We start from the raw sequence: 17,621 nt of genomic DNA, 5'->3' as shown, positions 1-17,621 counted from the left end.
CATGGCAACAGTGAAACACAGTCACAAGTTCCATATCTATTGATAAAACGAATACTCAATATTAACTACAACGAATTTCCTAACACTGCCATTAATATATAGCCTATAATTAACCAATTTAAACCTGCCGTCCCTATTTTGGGCATATCATAGGCAACATTTACATTATAAAATAGTTCTTCAAAATGATCAAAAATGGCCATTCGTGTGCATACGAAGTCTCACGTCAATTGATCCAAACATATAACATTTTACTGTGCCAAATTGGTTGGCCGCTTCATATGGTGTTCCCCTGCTAACTCCAGTCCACTGCACCCCCTTTCTCATCATTCCACTGTTTTTATTTCCTTAGAGTTAGCCTTGTCTTAGTGTTTTTTTTTTCACCTAATAAAGTTGTTTTGTTGGTTTCCTCCCCCCCATGTAAAGCATCTTTGGGTACTTAGAAAAGCTGAGATATTAATATTAGCCTATCACATATACATTTCTCTGAATTTGACCTTTCACCAAACAAATTCCTCAGTGGGTCAGTTCACGTTTTCTTTTCAAACCATGTGAGATGGTCATATTCTATCTCTGGCGAACAAACATTATGGTAACATTTATTTTGCAGAGCCAAATTGGAGAAATCTTCACAAAGCTGCAATCTATGACCCACCAATGTTGCCGCTCCAGACCAGCAGCAACATTTCTGACACAGAGCCAATGGCTTGCACAGGGGAGAAATTTAATTTTGAAAAAAGAAATCTGCACAGGAAACCAGGTTCAAATCCAGGGTAGAAGAAGGTTACATAGTGCTGCTTTAATATTGCATACACACAGCGTCAGCCTCTTTGTTTTCGCTGTGCCCACTGGCACTCCCCCGGGTCTCTGCCTCGGCCTCGAACGGCTCGCACCACCAGAATGCCAAAAGACAAAAGCAATGTAAACTGTTTATTTGTCACATACGCTGAATGTGACTGTGAATGTACTTTGCTGACTGTCTCCTTTACTCACCACACACCAGCCTTGAAGATTCTGTGTGAGTGTGTGTGTGCGCGCGCGCGTGCATGTGTGTGTTTGCAGTGTTCGCAGTGTACGCTCTGCTAGGCTCTCCTATACTCTGTCGGTGTAGTTAAGAGATTAGATAGGGGGTATGTTTTATATACACAGATTTACACAACCTGGTATGTAATTTGCTCTTGTTTGGTAATGTTTTAAGATGTAAGAGTTATGACAGTATACTTTTCAAGGGTTTTAGCTTGCCACAAGCTGGTATAATATGACTGTGTCATTTCTTGTTTTACTAATGTGAGAACAATGGCTTCCATTATAGCATGCTAAACTTCCCAGGAATAGAAAGCAAGCAGTTTCTATTAGCTTGGATTCCCCATCGATGATGTCACAGGTAGGGAGGTTTCTGAACTGTCCACTGCCCTCCTCTGAGACACAGACAATGCAAATGTATAATAGGCATCTCATGCCTCAGTCTGTGTCAACTCATGGCCAGCTCTGTAAAACCTTCTCCAGGTAAAGAGAAGACAGGAAACACATTTTGATTGTGGGTACAGGTGCAGGGAGACAGTCATGTAGGATGGGAGCCAGGGCTCTTCTCTTTATTATTAAATGGCCTTGATTCCTAAAACCCACTTTTTATTTTCTTTATAACTTTGTGTATTATTATTATTATAATTATGTATTATTAAAACCGTGGCACACCATAGAGCCTGTTTGAAAAAAGATACAAAAAATAATAATAATAGGCCTACGCTTCTTGAGGAATAGCTCATTTTGAAACTTTGAGAATACTTTTAAAAACATACTTTTTATACATTTTGAAATATTAAACTTTTAGAAACTTTTATTTTAGGCTATGACATCCATCGTGTATGATGCAATGTCCGATGATGCACCAACTTGGGATAGTTCGGGAAAGGATGAAGTCATGTTCACTGACAATCCTATGGAACATCTTGTGCCAGATGTCAAGTCCACAACGTTTCTTTAGTAACTGTACCATCTAGTATTGAATTACATTGCTCAAAAGAATTGCGTCGTGACTTGTGTCCGATGTGTGAACACAACTTTACAGTTGTCATGCTGTATGCTCAGCCCAGACTGATCCTAAGTCCGACATCTCATTACTCTGACTACGTGGCTACGCGTGGTTGTGCTTAGGGATAGGTTTAGTATTATGGGTCAGAGAAATGCACAGTCAGAAAACAATGACACGCTACCGCCCAGATACTGACCATCGACCGGTCATGATACTACCGGGCTAAATGCGGCCTTGGCCTATAGGTGAACACAGATGGAGCCCATTTCTGCAATGCATTAGGAGACTTCATATGGGTCCACCCACAGCGTCAGTCGCTTGGCTGATGAAAGGGTAGAATACAATGTATTCCGAGCCCTTCTGCGGTCTGTCAGGGAACAGACCGCGTTCTGATAATGAGTGCTGGAGACAAATCCTATCCCAATTGCTACATTTAGGGAACATCCGTATGTCCCTATGTGAGAATATAGAGCTGAGGGAACAAGTGGCTATAGTGTTAACATCCACTACTCTGAAATCAAGTTCAGACAACGAGATTCAGGTAAGCTTCAACTCTATTCCTGTTTAACTCAAGCCCTCTCCTAAAATCTGAACAGATCTTAATACCAAAGCATAGGAAACCCTGGAGTCCAACATGGTCTTCACATATTGTTGGCAGTCAATGTAGATAGACAGAAGCAAACAAACACATCCTGCTTAAACTCTTGGGCCGGTTAAAAAGCAGGAAGCAGTGTTTGTTGGCCACTTCCTGTTGTTTCGTTGTTTTTTGACTTCCTGTCCAGAATTTCAACAATAATTGGCAGCATTCAAGAGAATTGCCTTGTCGAAACTCTCCGTAAGTTGAATGCAGCATCTTATGTTGAAAGAATAGTCCTCTCTGTGTAGAAATCCATGCTGTAAGCCACCTCTCCAGTATTGACTTGATTATGCTTAGTTCGGTGCGGTATCAAGCACTGAAAATAGCTGACCTCGGAGCTCGGAGGTCTGCTATTTTCGATAATTCCACCAAAAGGCCCTTTTAGAAATGTCAGCCTCTCTAACATTCTCTGCACGTCCCTGCCCCGACCTCCTCAGTACATCTTCTGTCGGCTGGGCAGCACTGCCTCCTTAAGGAAAGAGACGATGAGGAGGATCCCAGACCGTTTCCCTCGCTTGCCCTTCATGAAGTAGTTTGTCACCACATCATCTTCTCGCTGCTGGCTGGAGGATGGAAGCACATATTCCCCAGCGGCGAGTGAAAGGAGGAACAAGAAGGGTACGACCCACAGGCAGATGGTGCAGTATGCCAGGACCTCTGAGAATCGGTAATACCGGGACACCCCTGAAAAGTACCTGAAAGCCATGACATGGTTCACCACCGCCAACACACCGGAGAAGATAAAGTTGGGCGAGCTCAGCATTATGTAGGGGAAGGTCTGCAGCATGCCAAAATACACCAGGTTAGTGAAAAGGCCCATTCCCACCATGGACACAGGAAAGCCTTCAAACAGGTACAGGCCAGCAAGCACACCTGTTGAGGCCAGTATCATGTACTTCATTATTCGACTGGCGACAACTGTGTGTTCTTCTATTAGAAGTGCCACGTAGTACAGTGCAGTAGAGATGGCTAGGAAGACAAATGAAATCTGGAGCACCAGCGACAACCAACTCAGTAAATAAATAAACCACATCTCTAACACATAAGAGAGCACAAAAGGAAATAGCCGTGCTGTTCCTCACCGAGTGTTAATGTTTCAAGTTCCTCCCACAGTCTCTCGGTGAACCCTTATATTGGCATCAACATCACAGTTACATCAGAGTATTATTCCTATTATGGACATGCCTGGCGTCATACTGATGTCGTCATTCTACCAATGTCTTAGAGCTGGGGTCTTACCTTTTCAGGCCAAGGACCCCTTAGCTGAGAGCAATGAAGCAGGGACCCCCTCTACATGTATAAGTGTGTGATGATGGAGATTCTCATTGATTTCATATAGATTCATAGACTTGAATTGTTTGACACTTAACCACTTAAAATCTTAAATCGTCGATACTTAGTAAACTTGACCTTTCACTCTGTACTCCGCTCTTTTTACCTCTACACCAAACCAAACCAATTTGCCAAAAATAGCTTGTAGATATGCTATTTTTGGCTAAAGTTCTCTCAGAATAAGGATGTAGTAACTCTGAGGACCCCCTAGGGGTCCCAGCTGGGCCCCCTGTTGAAGACCCCACAGGACTGAGATCTGTGGTGAAAAGTAACTAAGTACATTTACTCAAGTACTCTACTTAAGTACAGTTTTGAGGTATTTGTACTTTACTTGGGTATTTCCAATTTTCAGTATTTTTGAAGCTTGAAGCGGTGAAAGCCGCTTCCAAGGAGTGGCTTTGTGTGTCCCGTACATGTCCCGTGCATGCAGAATTGAGGATTGGTCAAGCTTCACATGACAATTTGGCCCTCCAGACAAAATCATTCATGCATTCAGAATTCATAAAAATATAGAACTAAAGCACATATCTAGAACACAGAATGTATAGATCTAGAACACAGATTTCATAGCTCTAGAACACATAGAATAAAAATTCCCTGCCTCACTTCGAACCGAGGTTTGATTTTTACTTCTACTCCACCACATCTCTGCAGAGGAAAATATTGTACTTTCACTCCACTACAATTATTTGAAAGGTTTAGTTACTAGTAACTTTGTAGATTTTGATTGTTATTTCACGACTTCAGTCCTATACATTTCGGCCAATGTATAAGCTCACGCATTGTGATCTGCTATTTCTTTTATCATTTGAAAAAATGATATGGAACATTCTTCATAACGAGTACTTTTTGTATTTTTTGAAGCCAATACCTGTACATTTTGAATTCTGGACTTTTACTTGTTACAGAGTATTTCTACATTGCAGTGTCAATACTTTTACTTACGTATAAAATGTAAGCACTTTTTCCACCACTGACTGAGATCTATGACATATAATCTGGTAGTGATTTCCAAGAACAGCGGCTTCAAATGCCTTCAAAGTGACGAGGATGGAAGGAAAGGCGGAAGTCCTGTCAAAGAGGGTTCTGGTAATCACAGTAATGGTAAAATGAAATAAAATAAAGATAATACTCATTTTATTTTATTGCCCTAAATTGTAATTTGTAGCTTGAGTATACTCTAAAAACAAATGTGGTGCTACAGTATAGCACCAAAAGCAGTTCTTAATCATGGAACCATTTTGGTTTTAGCAGCGCACTGTGAAAAAAGTTATTTGAATATTTAATTATATGATATCATGACATACTGCATTTCATAAATACCAAATTTGTTTAGCGGTTTTCTTTCCTTTCTTTTTTCACAGAATTAAAGGTTTTATGGTCATGATTCACCAGGATCATGGTCATGGATGACTTGATTCTAGGCTTAAAATAATTGATTATAAATATACTTGTAAAAGCCAATGGGAAAAACGAATGGCCCATTTTTTGTGGCACCAGTAAACCACACCACTGCTATGCCCTATATAGCAGTGTTTCTCAACCTTTTTTCAGCATGGGCACACTTTTCATGTCCCAAGAATCCATGGGCACACCAACATAATACGGAGGTGTAAATATCGTCACTGTCGGGAAGAAGCCTTATATCTCCAAGTTTCAAATGTGTACGTTTCTTCGCAAAGTAAAGCCCTGATTCATCATACAAGGCAGTGGCACAACAGTATAGTGAAAACAGCCGATCTACAAGCACACAACGCCTCGCACCGCGAGGCGTTGTTTTCACTAAATGATAAATACAATACTGGCTTTCAAGCAGTTTCAAGGGGCACACTTGACCCTTCTCAGGGGCACACCAAAGGTCCCCAGGCTTAGTGGTTGAGAAACACTGCCCTATAGCCCCAACCATCCAAAGAATCACTGAAGAACCCGGAGGTGCCTATCACCTCAACCACCCAAAGAACCACTGTGGAAGCTGCTGTAGATACTACACTGCACTCTGTCGAGGTGCACCTACCTCCAGCCTACTCGCACGCTCTGCTGACGCAAGTAATAATAAAAGTAGGGATGTCCCGATACCACTTTTTTATTGACCGAGTACAAGTACGAGTACTTCATTTTGAGTACTCGCCGATACCGAGTACCGATACGAGTACAATTAATAATACAAAATGTCTTTAAATTACGTTTTTTTTTTTTTTTTATCAGATGTTCCTCACTTTCTGGCTGTATATAACACATTAAATTGCATTGCTTTCCCAGAACATGGCACAACTGCCACACATTTCACTTTTTTTTCAGATTTAGCCCATGGAAATTCCTGTACTGTGCATGATCTTCTAGATCTGCTATGCTCAAACATTTTGTAGTTTTACTTTTGATACTTTAAAGGAGTAGTTCACCCCCAAAATGACTTTTTTTCTATTCTCATGCCATGGAGAGTAGAGTTCAATAATATTTTTTGGTTTTTGTCACATTCCTAAGACAAAAGTTTTATTCGAGTAAATTTTCCCCCATTGATTCCGGATGGTGAAACCGTTTCGAAACGGGTCACCATCCGGAATCAATGGGGGAAAATGTATTGTTATCACATTTTTGTCTTAGGAATGTGACAAAAAACAAAAAATATTATTGAACTCTACTCTCCATGGCGTGACTAATCAATAGAAAAAAAGTAATTTTGGGGGTGAACTACTCCTTTAAGAGAGAGAGAGAAAGGCGAAGTGGCGGAACACACAGGGTACTCGTGCGCTTTGTGAGAAGTATCGGACGAGTACCGATACCGCAAAATAGGCCGGTATCGGGGCGAGTACCGATACCACGAGTACCGATACCGCATCCCTAAATAAAAGAATAGAACATGACAATGATTTCAAAACACAGAACGAGTCAATAACTTTACTAGAAAGATGCAATTGGAAATTGCAAGTGTGGGTGGTTGCCTATTTATTGTCTGGGTAGCCAAATTGTCATGTGAAGCTTGACCACATTGAACTCAATGTACGTCACCGAGAATGCTGCTTCCTGATTGGCTAAAAGTTGATCCATAAAAAAATAATCACACATAATGTAAAGTGAGCGGTGGTCGTGCTTGCATAACCTCTTCAATTGGTAATTGGTGATGTAATACAGGCTACACACACACACACATTGCTATGGCAAAACGCTGAGGAAAAATCAAACCTCGGTTCGAAGTGAAGCGGTGAATCTTAGTATAGAATTGTCTGGAGAGCCGGTATGACAGCCGGTATAATAGGTTTTAAAAAATATATATAAAAAATCCTGCTTGCTGGTCTCTTTAAGTTGTTTGTCAACTGCATCCCTCTATAATTATTTCAGTTTCTGTTATCTTTGTGGCCTACTACATTTTTCAACTTCTGCTAGATTTTCAATGTATTTACTCTTGTCTGCCTTAATGCTCCTTTTTACCATTCTGTTAGCATCTGTATATTCTTATTGTGCCTTTGCTTTTGCTCTTATGCGGCTATTTGTCATTGCTGCAATAGGTGAGACCTATTGCATGTACAAGACAGATAAAACCTGAAGGCCAAATTTTCATGTGAAGCTTGACCAATCCTCAAAGTATCCATTCATCTGACCGGGAGGGACACCGCACACATATTCTGGACGTACAGGACAGATAAAGCCTATTCATTCTGAACTGAAATGACCATATATGGACATGGGACACACATTTTGCTTTTTGAAAAAGCCTATTCATTCTGGACTGATATTTTGCACGTACGGGACAGGAAAAACCTGTTCATTCTGGCCTGGAGTGTCCATATATGGACATGAGGTGACATACATTGTGTTTTTGAAAAACCCTGTTCATTCTGGACTGAGATCACCATATATGGTAATTAAACGGACATTCTGTTTTTGAAAAAGCCTGTTCATTCTGGACTAAAATCACCATATATGGGCGTGATACACACAAAGCCACTCATTGGAAGCGGTTTTCACCGCTTCAAAAAGACTAGGATATAGGTCTAGGATGTATTTGGAGATGTAATATGGCTACACACACACACACACACACATATTGCTATGGCAAAACGCTGAGGAAAACACATTGCTATGGCAAAACGCAGAGGAAAAGTGGCTACAGATATGTCTAGGATGTAATTGGTGATGTAATATGGCTACACACACACACACGTATTGCTATGGCAAAACGCTGAGGAAAACACATTGCTATGGCAAAACGCTGAGGAAAAGTGGCTACAGACACACGCACAGCCACTCTATGGAGCGGTTTACCACCGCTCAAAAACAGGCCGGACTAGAACAATAGTGTGTTGCCCTCCAGGCAACCACACTAATAATAATAATAACTAGAACTGCACTCTGTCGAGGTGCCAACTTGCGTCTTGTGCACAAGTAGGCCATGCCTACTTGCAGAGCGTTACTTGGTTGGGGCTTGCAATCTCAACTTGCATCGCTAACAAGTGGGCCGGTGGCCAAACAGACAAACAGTCTAGTTATAACCTAAATGAACCAAACAGTTAAAACCCAAATTAACCAAACAGTTAAACCTAAATGAACCAAACATACTGAAAGGGTCATTCATGTTATGAAATACACCTGTTTAGAGAGACTGCTTGCTGTGCAGATCTTGCCTGGCGTTGCCAGCCTCACTACCGCCAGGGGGTGTTGTTGTGTTCGGTCTGGTTTATTAACCAGGCAAGTGCAGATCAACTTCATCAAAGGTATTTCACAAGCCAGTGTGCACATAACAGGTGTGAGTGTCCAACACTAGTGCACAAGACTAGTGCAAAACATAATGTTTATGACAAGGAACCCAACACAACATGCTCTTATAACCTAGATTGTGTAGGAGGAACCCAACAAACCATGTGCTCTCATTTTGTTGCACTGCACAAATGTTAACATGACCTAATCAGCACTGACATGTAAATAGCCTATGTCATGATGACATTAAAATATAACATTACATGCTCAGCTTGTAGATCAGCATTTCTGCTGGAAATCACAGATATCTATGGGCCCGTCACATCTGGCAAAAGAATGTGAATTTCTTTCTTTCTTGACCCCAGTTAAATTCTCCTTAAAAGTTGATGAGAGTAGTTGAGTTACTCTGCTGTAGGCCCTACCGTAGCCTACTCTCCTAAATATTATACAATTATTGATTAGATAATTAATCCTAAATGATTGGTTATGACAACAAATAGGCCCTTTATTTTCCTCTACAGTACGTCATCAAATCAATAAAGTTCAATGAAGATGGTTTATAAAGGCAAGTGTAATCTGAATCTATTTGAATCATGTTGGTTCATGATTTAAATCATCTGGCTATAAACTCCAGTCCTGCTGCTACACTGCTTTAATCATCAAGAATTGTGAGGTTTAATTGGATATCCTAGATTTGATGGATGAAGTAAATACCATTGGGAGCCCTATAGCCGTCTGCCTGGCACTTCTCAACTAGCACCTAAATAAAAGGCTTACTGTAAATTGTCCAAGCTGCTACAGTGTCTCTCACCTCTGCATTCGTCCGTCCCCGCTCCTGTGGCCGGGGCGTGGAACCCCTTTACTCTGTATTGAGCTAGTATTGTACAGTTTAGAGTTTAGACTGTATTAATATTGATGTATATTTTTGATGTAACTTGATAATTCCAATCATTTGATTCATATGTACACTGTATTCTCTTTGTAAATCATTTGATTCATATGTACACTGTATTCTCTTTGTCTTGTTTTGTGTTGATGCATAGGAACCACAAACCCTGGACTTAACAACTGGACTTATTCTTGACTTATATCACCCATGGAGGGTAACAATACAATTACTAGCTTATAGTTTCAGTGTGACAACAGCTCTACACTTCTTTACATGGTCAAGTAAGGCAGTGGTTCTCAACCTGTGGGTCGGGATCCCCAAACCAACATAAAGTTTAAGTGTATAGAGGGTACACACATTTCCAAATTGACAATTTAAGGAAGGTTTTTAATTCCTCTAAAATGACACATTAAACCACATGCTCACACTGCTCACACTGCTCACAGCGTTGCGAGGCGTTGTGAGCATGTCGATCTGCTACAATAGAACCGTGCTATACAAAATGTAATGCCTCAACTCTTAGTGCTGTCAGGGGGGAGCAGTTAAAATATTATTATTTTGGGGGTCGCGGCCTGAAAAGGTTGAGAATCACTGAAGTAGGGCATAGTTCATTTACAAAAAAAGAAAAAAAAAAACACAAAAATGTAGAATACAGAGATAAGAGCTTTCTGCCCCGACAGCGGCGCTATATAAATTAAGCCCAGGGGGGAGTAGTGGAGGGGGAACACCATTCTATTTGACCCAGGAGATGTTGAGGCAGCGGGCGATGAAGGCATAGGTGTCAGCCACCTCCTGGATGACCTTGCTGGTGGGCTTGCCGGCACCGTGGCCCGACTTGGTGTCCACGTGGATGAACAGCGGGTTGGTCTGCTTGGGGGTGCGGCCCACGATGTGCTGCAGCGCGGCGATGTACTTGAGCGAGTGCAGGGGCACCACGCGGTCGTCGTGGTCCCCCGTCAGCAGCAGCACGGCGGGGTACTGGACCCCGTCGCCCTCTGGTACGCAGATGTTGTGGAGCGGAGAGTATTTGATAAGCCAGCTGAATTGGTCTTTGATTTCTGAGCAACCAAAATCTGTGGTCCAAGCGTGTCCTATTGTGAACTTGTGGAATTTCAGCATGTCCATGACCCCCACCTGAGCTACGGCGCAGCCAAACAGCTCTGGACGCTGGTTCACACATGCCGCTACGAGCAGGCCGCCGTTGGAGCCGCCGTTGATGGCGAGTTTAGAGGGAGCGGTGTAGCCCTGCGCGATGAGATACTCAGCCGCACACTGGAAGTCAGTGAAACAGTTCTGCTTGTTGGCCAACATGCCAGCTTTGTGCCAGGTCTCCCCATACTCCCCTCCTCCTCGGATGTTGGCGACAGCTAGCACTCCCCCCAGATGTCGCACGAAGATGAGCCGGGACACACTGTAGCTGGGAGTGATGGAGATGTTGAAGCCTCCGTAGCCGTACAGGAACGCCGGGTGGGAGCCGTCCAGCGCGATGCCCTTCTTGTGGACGATGAACATTGGGATCTCTGTGCCGTCTTTACTGGGGTAGAAGACCTGGGTGGTCTGGTAGTCAGAGGGGTCGAAGCCTTTGACGGTGACTTCCCTGAAGATACTGGGCTGCATGGGATCCTTGGTCAGGTCGCAATGGTAGATGATTGCTGGGGAGAGGAAGGAGGTGAAATAGTAGAAGATCTCAGAGTCCCTCTTGCGGCCGGTGAAGCCCACCACAGAGCCCACGTCCAGGGGGAAGGTCCTCAGCTCCTCACCGGTGCTCAGCCGGTACATCTTCAGGATGTTCTTCACGTCGTGGAGGAAGCACACAAACAGGTAGCTGGAATAAGTACAGGTGGCGAACACGATGACGTCCTTATCATGTTGGGGGATGAGCTCCTTCCAGTTGCACTGAGCCGGGGAGGCAAAGTCGATGTTGATGAGCCTGTAGCGTGGTGCGTCTAGGTTGGTCTTGAAGGTGAACAGCGTGCCCTCGTTGGTCACATACTCGTACTCTGCGTCAAAGTTATCGATCAGTTTCACCCAAGGCAAAGGCCCTGTGATCCCCTGTGGGGTGTTGTGGAGGTCACAGTACCACAGTCTGTTGACAGCGTCACATCCCTCCCTGATGGACAGTAGCACATAGCGGCCATCATCAGAGACCTCAACTCCACTCATCCACTGGGAGTGTTCTGGGAACTCTGCACACAGGCAGTCTTGGGGCTGGGGAGTGCCCAGGACGTGGAAGTAGAGCTTCTGGTGCAGGTTTGTGGAAGTCTCTGTGCCGTCACTCTTCTTGCCGTCCTGGACGGGGTAGGAGTTGTAGAAGAGGCCCTTGCCGTCGTGGGTCCAGGACATGCAGCTGAACTTGACCCGCTCCAGGTGGTCCTCCAGGGGCACCGCCCCCTCCACCCGCAGGAAGCGGATCTCCACCCAGTCTGAGCCGCTGGCACTCGTACCGTACGCCAGGTACTCCCCGTCCTCAGAGAATGCGTAACCTCTCAGGGCGACGGTCCCATCCTCAGAAAAGGTATTTGGGTCCAGGAAGACTGTGGGCTGTGCGTCCAGACTCTCCTGCACATACATCACACTCTGGTTCTGGAGTCCTGTGTTGTAGAAGTGGAAGTACCTGCTCCCCCTCTTGAAAGGGCAGCTGTACTTGGGGTAATCATAAAGCTCCGTCATGCACTCCTTGAACAGGTCCCGCACCTCACAGTGCTGCAGATAAGGCAGAGTCAGCTGGTTCTGAGCGTTCACAAAAGCCTGTGTCTTCTCACTGTCAGGATCCTCCAGCCAGCTGTAGGGATCAGGGATCTTACTGCCATGATAATCGTCCACAACTGCCTCGTCGCGGTAAGCCTGGGGATACTGAAAAGACATGTCGGAGGCAAGGTGTTGTGCTTTTCGCAGTAGAAAAGGGCGTTTCAGGGATGTAAATGGTGTTTTTGAAATGACTCTGTGGATCCTACAAAACATCAACCTCAGCTTCGCAGAACAGCGTGGCCTACTTCTGACCTAGATAAGGACTACATCTTGGCACAAACGGCTCTAATTTCGTTGTACGCCCAGGGTCCCATAGGCCAAGCTTTGCAGGACAGGCTGTGATTGGCCAGTGGGATGCTTGATGAAATTAACTCATAAATAGCACCACTCACGTGTGATTGCTTTTGATTGCCAAGAAAAAAACCTGTCAAGCTATTTTATGATTGTATTACCTTTTTATGTGCTAAATCCGCATGCACGATGCCATACAAGGACGGTTACAAAAGGATTCATGCTAGCACGACCCATCTTTAGCATGCTATAAACTCACAAGCTAGCAAAGAAATGCTGCAGGCCATGTGACAGGATCTGGAAACAGAGAAAAGGGCGTCTGCAAGCAATGCAGATCCGGATCTTGTTTCTGGCCCAGACAGGAAGCACTTTATGTTCGGCACTATGGCACTTTCTTCCGGTGATTATCTTTTTGAATTAACTGCTGCTAAGATTTGACTATTTAAATTAAAATGTTGCTAAAATAAAATAATTATGCAAAAAGTTAAATTATACATCATGCAAGTCTATTGAAAGTGGGAAAGATAGCCTATAGGCCACCGTGGCCAGACCACTAGGGAATATCGTGGGTAAAACCCTGTTGAATTTGATTGTTCCTTGCTGCACTGGCCATCCCCTGACAATGAAAGGACAAGGTCTTTCGAATTATAGTAGTAAGATAGTTTGACTGGCAATGAAGTACAGGTATGGGTATTATATATGGATTGATTGACATAATCGGCTGTCTATTAATTGACCAGCTTTGCAAGCTGGTAAAAAGAGGGTTTATGTCATTTGAAAAATGTATAAAATGTAGGGTATATGAGAGAGACTTATAGGAATATACACAAGAATGCTTGCCCCAAAACCCACTTCCTGACCACCAAAGTCCACTTGCCCAGTCAAATCCAGTGATGTCGGAACGGTCGAACACAAATCCGGCGACCTCTGAATGTTGACGTTCTGCACGCCGACTCACTGGGGGCGCGAGTTCTGTGCAAAAAATGGGGGCAAGTGTGTTTTTGGGCGATCATTCCGGTGATGATCATCATCATCAGTTTCTTACACATCATCATCAGCATAGGGGTGAAACCTCCAAAATCATGCTATAGTGGCTCGGTGTTGGTCTGGATTTCTGTTACGTATTCTGTGGCCTGGCTCTGGTTCTCTGGGTGGTAGACTGCGGTGAACTGTTTCTTGCACTTCATGACCATCCTCTTAGTGTCTTCTCCATACATGCCCCTCAGACAGTGAACTCTGACCAGCCCCGCCTGACCACCAGACACAAGCCAGGTGTGGCTGCTCATGTTAGGGCTAAAGCGAACCTTATGTAGTGCAGCCATTGGCATGATGTCAAAATCTATCTTGGCGTTCGTCTCTGTGTTTCGCATCCGTTTCCACAGTGCTCGCTTCTTGAATTTCTTAAAGGTCTGCATATCACTGTCTCTGTAGTGGAGGTAGTATTGCCTGACTGCATCTCTGTATGTCTGGGGCTTCAAATGCAGGCTCTCTGCTCCCCCTTGTCCATCCACCCTCTCGCTTTCCACGGCCAAGGATCCTTCCATTTCACCTGAAGTGTTTGCGTTATAAGGCACCATGTCTGTGAAGTACACCGGAAAGCGCCCCTTAGCGGTCACTTTGGTGGGTTGGATTTTGTCATTGATCCGAGGAAGCAGGTCAAATATGACCTCGCCCATGGTGTCTGATGTTACCAGGCTGTTGAGCCAGTCATTGAATGACATGGACCACATAGTGGCTGTTCTGGGGACCATAAAGGCCGGCTTGATCTTGTGATAGCCAAGGTCTAAGTAATGGATGCCGTGTTGGCCATTTGGTGCGTAGCTATTCTCTTGGGACAGAAAGAGGCCAGGGGCATTTAAGGGCCAAAATACCTCAGTGGTAAGGTGACGCCTGTGTGCGGTGATGCAGTCGTACAGCCTCGTCAGGTCCCACGCCTTCACCATGCGGTCGTCTCCAGCAGTCACCAACAGATTACTGGCGGCGGGGCAGAAGGCCAGGGCTCGGATACAGCTGTCATGGGCCTGGAAACAGCGGTAGGGCAGGAGAGTGAGGGAGTGGTCAGGCTCAGTTATACGCATAAATGACGATGTAGACGACAGATTCCACAGACCTACTAATCCATCATAGAAGCCCAGAGCCATTATGTCATGGTCTTTCATTGCTGACCAGTCCATAGACATAACTTGTCTGTTCATTTCGTTGTGCGGAGCACTGAAAGAACCCAATTTCAGAGTTATCACACCATTGACCTTGAATATGGGGTGCACTTGGCTGTCTTCCGAGTCAACTGGCTTTTTGAGAGCTTGTGGGTGGGGTATGCTGTAGATAGTGACAATGCCGGTGGAGGTAGCTGCTGCCAGTAGACCAAGTCTGGGCAGGTATGGAGCCTTCCTGGAGCAGGTGGGCAGCTCCCACGCCCCTGCAGGGCACCACTTGAGTTGCCAGATGAAACCTTTGTCCTGGGCCAAACCATAGACTAGAGATGGGCGTGACGTTGAACTGCTATCATACTCCAGCTTGCCTAGATCCCACAGTTGAATGAGGCCAGTCCCAGAGTACTTCTCATTGGCATAATGCTGGTCGTCCATGCCTTGGTGGCAGGCTAGGGCGATGTACTGATTATCACCGGAACCATCCGGGCTCGGACACCATTCCATAGCCCAGACCGGCCCACCGGTAAACATGAGCGTGTCCCGGCGCTCTGGATGCTTGTCCATGGCCTCAAACCTGTTGAGTTTTTGTAGAGGGTTCTCCTTGCTCAGACCCTCTCTGGAGATTTTGAAAGCGGCAGATTGCATCTCCTGGGGCAGATACTTCTCCAAGTCACTTTGTGGAACAGTCTTCCAGTCGTTCATGGAGGGAATCCACTCTGGGAAGACCCAGCTGCTATGATGTTTCTCTCTGAACGCCTTGTTGCACTTGGTGCTTTCAGAGCAAGGTTGCAGCATGTTGTTAGGCAGTCCATTAGGTGCAGTGCCATACAATCTGCCCTGAATACTCTTGTTGCGGCGCAGTTCTGCTCTGGAATCAACAGGTGACTCCGAGTCGGACTCCAGTTCCCCTTCCGTCTCTTCCTCCTCCTCTTCCTTGTCTTCTCCAATTCCTTCCGGAACAAAGTCCTCATCTTCATATGATTTCCTACCCTCAACGTCATGACGCTTCCTCTTTTTACCCTTATCATGTGCTCTGCCACCCTTGGGAGCTTTCTGTTCTGCCACGATTGGGCTGGAGTGACCACTCCGGTACCCCTGAGGGGAGCTCATGTCATTACTGGGATTGACTAGCATGTCTTTTGCCCAGTCATGGAGGAACTTCATTGCCGCTTTAGCAGCACCTCTCCTTGGACGGTTACCATGCATGATCCCCTCCTGCTCCTCCACAGTCGCGCTGGAGGTTTGACCCTGCTTCTCCTGATATGCCCACGTTTCTGCTGGTTTCTTTGTCACCTGCTTCCTCTTTGGTTTTGGCTGCTCAGTTTCAGTTTGGCCAACCTCTGTGGGTGGGACATCTTCCATGGAACATTGTATGGCAAGAGGTATTTTAACTTGAGAGCTTGACATTGCAGGGTCCTTTTTAGGAGATTTATATGATGGTTTTCTATAAGACTCTACTGCCAGTTTTTCACTTGTTTCCTGGTCACTGTCCTCTGCTAGTTTGATAGCATGCTTACGCCCTCCACGCCTTGATGGAATTTTCTCTGTGACTTGCCCCTTATTTGAGTTTCTCCCGATGGGAGTTTTTCTCAGTTGTTTTTGACTTTTCGTGTCAAGAGCCAGGTCAGTTTCATAGTCCATAAATTTGGGATTCTTTCTCAGTTGTCTCCCCCTTGAGCTTAGAGCCAAATGCAAGGGCTGTTCCTTTCGTCTCTCCTGCCCCTGTACTGGTGCACTTGACAGAGGAGGTTCACTGCTCGTTGCTCGTATTGCATTTGCATCCCTGGATGCCAGTTCATGTGTGAGAACATTTTCTGCCCGGTATGGCTGCTCCATGTTCTTACTCTTCTGTAACTGGATGAATTCATTTCAACCTTTGTGTCTTCTGCCAAGGAATATTGCTACATTGTGACATCCAACCTCGCACTGTGATTGGCTGAGACACATTGTCAATGTTTCCAAATATAGAACTCACTATAAAAGACCGAAAGCTGGTTGGCTAGAGTCAAGACCCGCTGCGATCGATGGTGTCCAAGTAGGAATTAAACCGAGATGACCCTTGGCAGTAGAGGGAGAAAGAGAATCAGTTGGATTGTGTGTTAAAGGTAGTTGGTTGATGTCTCTGGGTATCACAGATGGATCTCAACTAACCCGAAGATTCCTTTTCCTTTATGTCATTGGCTGCGGTGCGGGCGTTATCATGGTGATATCGCTGTGCATGGAGCCCCGATGTTGGTCATGCCCAAATATAGGGTCTATGATGTCAGGCTTGGATGTTTCAGTTATCTCCATATATGGAGTTCCAGTGTTGAGCATTGCGAAGTCCGCTTGAGCCGACTCAGCGCTGTTTGAGTTGTAAACCAGGGGGCCAGAATAGTAATATATTTTAGCATGCCAGCAAAACATTTTGAAATTGAAAATTGAGAGATAGAGACAGGCACCAAAACACACCGGGCACACAACATCATCCATTTTCTATCTAGAAATCAACAAGTGTGTCATTATGCACAGAAGAGATGACTGATGTCACAGTGCTGTTCTCCAAGTACTCTGACAATGGGTAATGGTATGGTTATGACATCACAGTACATTACCTTTGTTACGACCCTCTGTGTCTAGGGCAAGAATCACAACATATTTACGACAGACAACGACTTTGCAAGAATAGAATATTTATTAACAATTTCATGTCATCTTGTAAAGTCAATATTCACATGGATACTTGGAGAAGGAAAATTTATAAATAAATGAATAAATACCTAAATGAAATAACAAAAAGATGAGGCTAACAACAACACAAGATTCTAAGTACAACTAACATAACGCAATCCTTTCCGAAGGGATTCA

General features: G+C 44.6%; 3 protein-coding genes across 3 annotated transcripts; all 3 read right to left on the bottom strand.

Annotated features, from left to right (window-relative positions):
• Positions 1 to 3,102: 3,102 nt before the first annotated feature.
• On the bottom strand, positions 3,103 to 3,702 carry LOC308291282 (protein TEX261-like; the record flags this gene model as incomplete). Its single annotated transcript, XM_080733264.1, has 1 exon — positions 3,103 to 3,702. One exon carries the CDS (start codon positions 3,700 to 3,702, stop codon positions 3,103 to 3,105), a length of 600 nt encoding a protein of 199 aa, XP_080589390.1.
• Positions 3,703 to 10,314: 6,612 nt separating this feature from the next.
• On the bottom strand, positions 10,315 to 12,543 carry LOC308291642 (prolyl endopeptidase-like; the record flags this gene model as incomplete). Its single annotated transcript, XM_080733702.1, has 1 exon — positions 10,315 to 12,543. One exon carries the CDS (start codon positions 12,541 to 12,543, stop codon positions 10,315 to 10,317), a length of 2,229 nt encoding a protein of 742 aa, XP_080589828.1.
• Positions 12,544 to 13,706: 1,163 nt separating this feature from the next.
• LOC308290912 (general transcription factor 3C polypeptide 2-like) lies at positions 13,707 to 16,136 on the bottom strand (the record flags this gene model as incomplete). The annotated part of the gene is made up of 1 exon (XM_080732825.1): positions 13,707 to 16,136. The coding sequence occupies one exon, from the start codon at positions 16,134 to 16,136 to the stop codon at positions 13,707 to 13,709; it is 2,430 nt and encodes an 809-aa protein (XP_080588951.1).
• Between the last annotated feature and the right edge of the window lie 1,485 nt (positions 16,137 to 17,621).

The sequence above is a fragment of the Nannobrachium achirus genome, assembly GCF_963921795.1.
Source record: "Nannobrachium achirus genome assembly, chromosome: 9".
In the NCBI taxonomy this organism is placed as follows: Eukaryota; Metazoa; Chordata; class Actinopteri; order Myctophiformes; family Myctophidae; genus Nannobrachium; species Nannobrachium achirus.
This window is presented reverse-complemented; position numbering and strand designations above follow the sequence as displayed.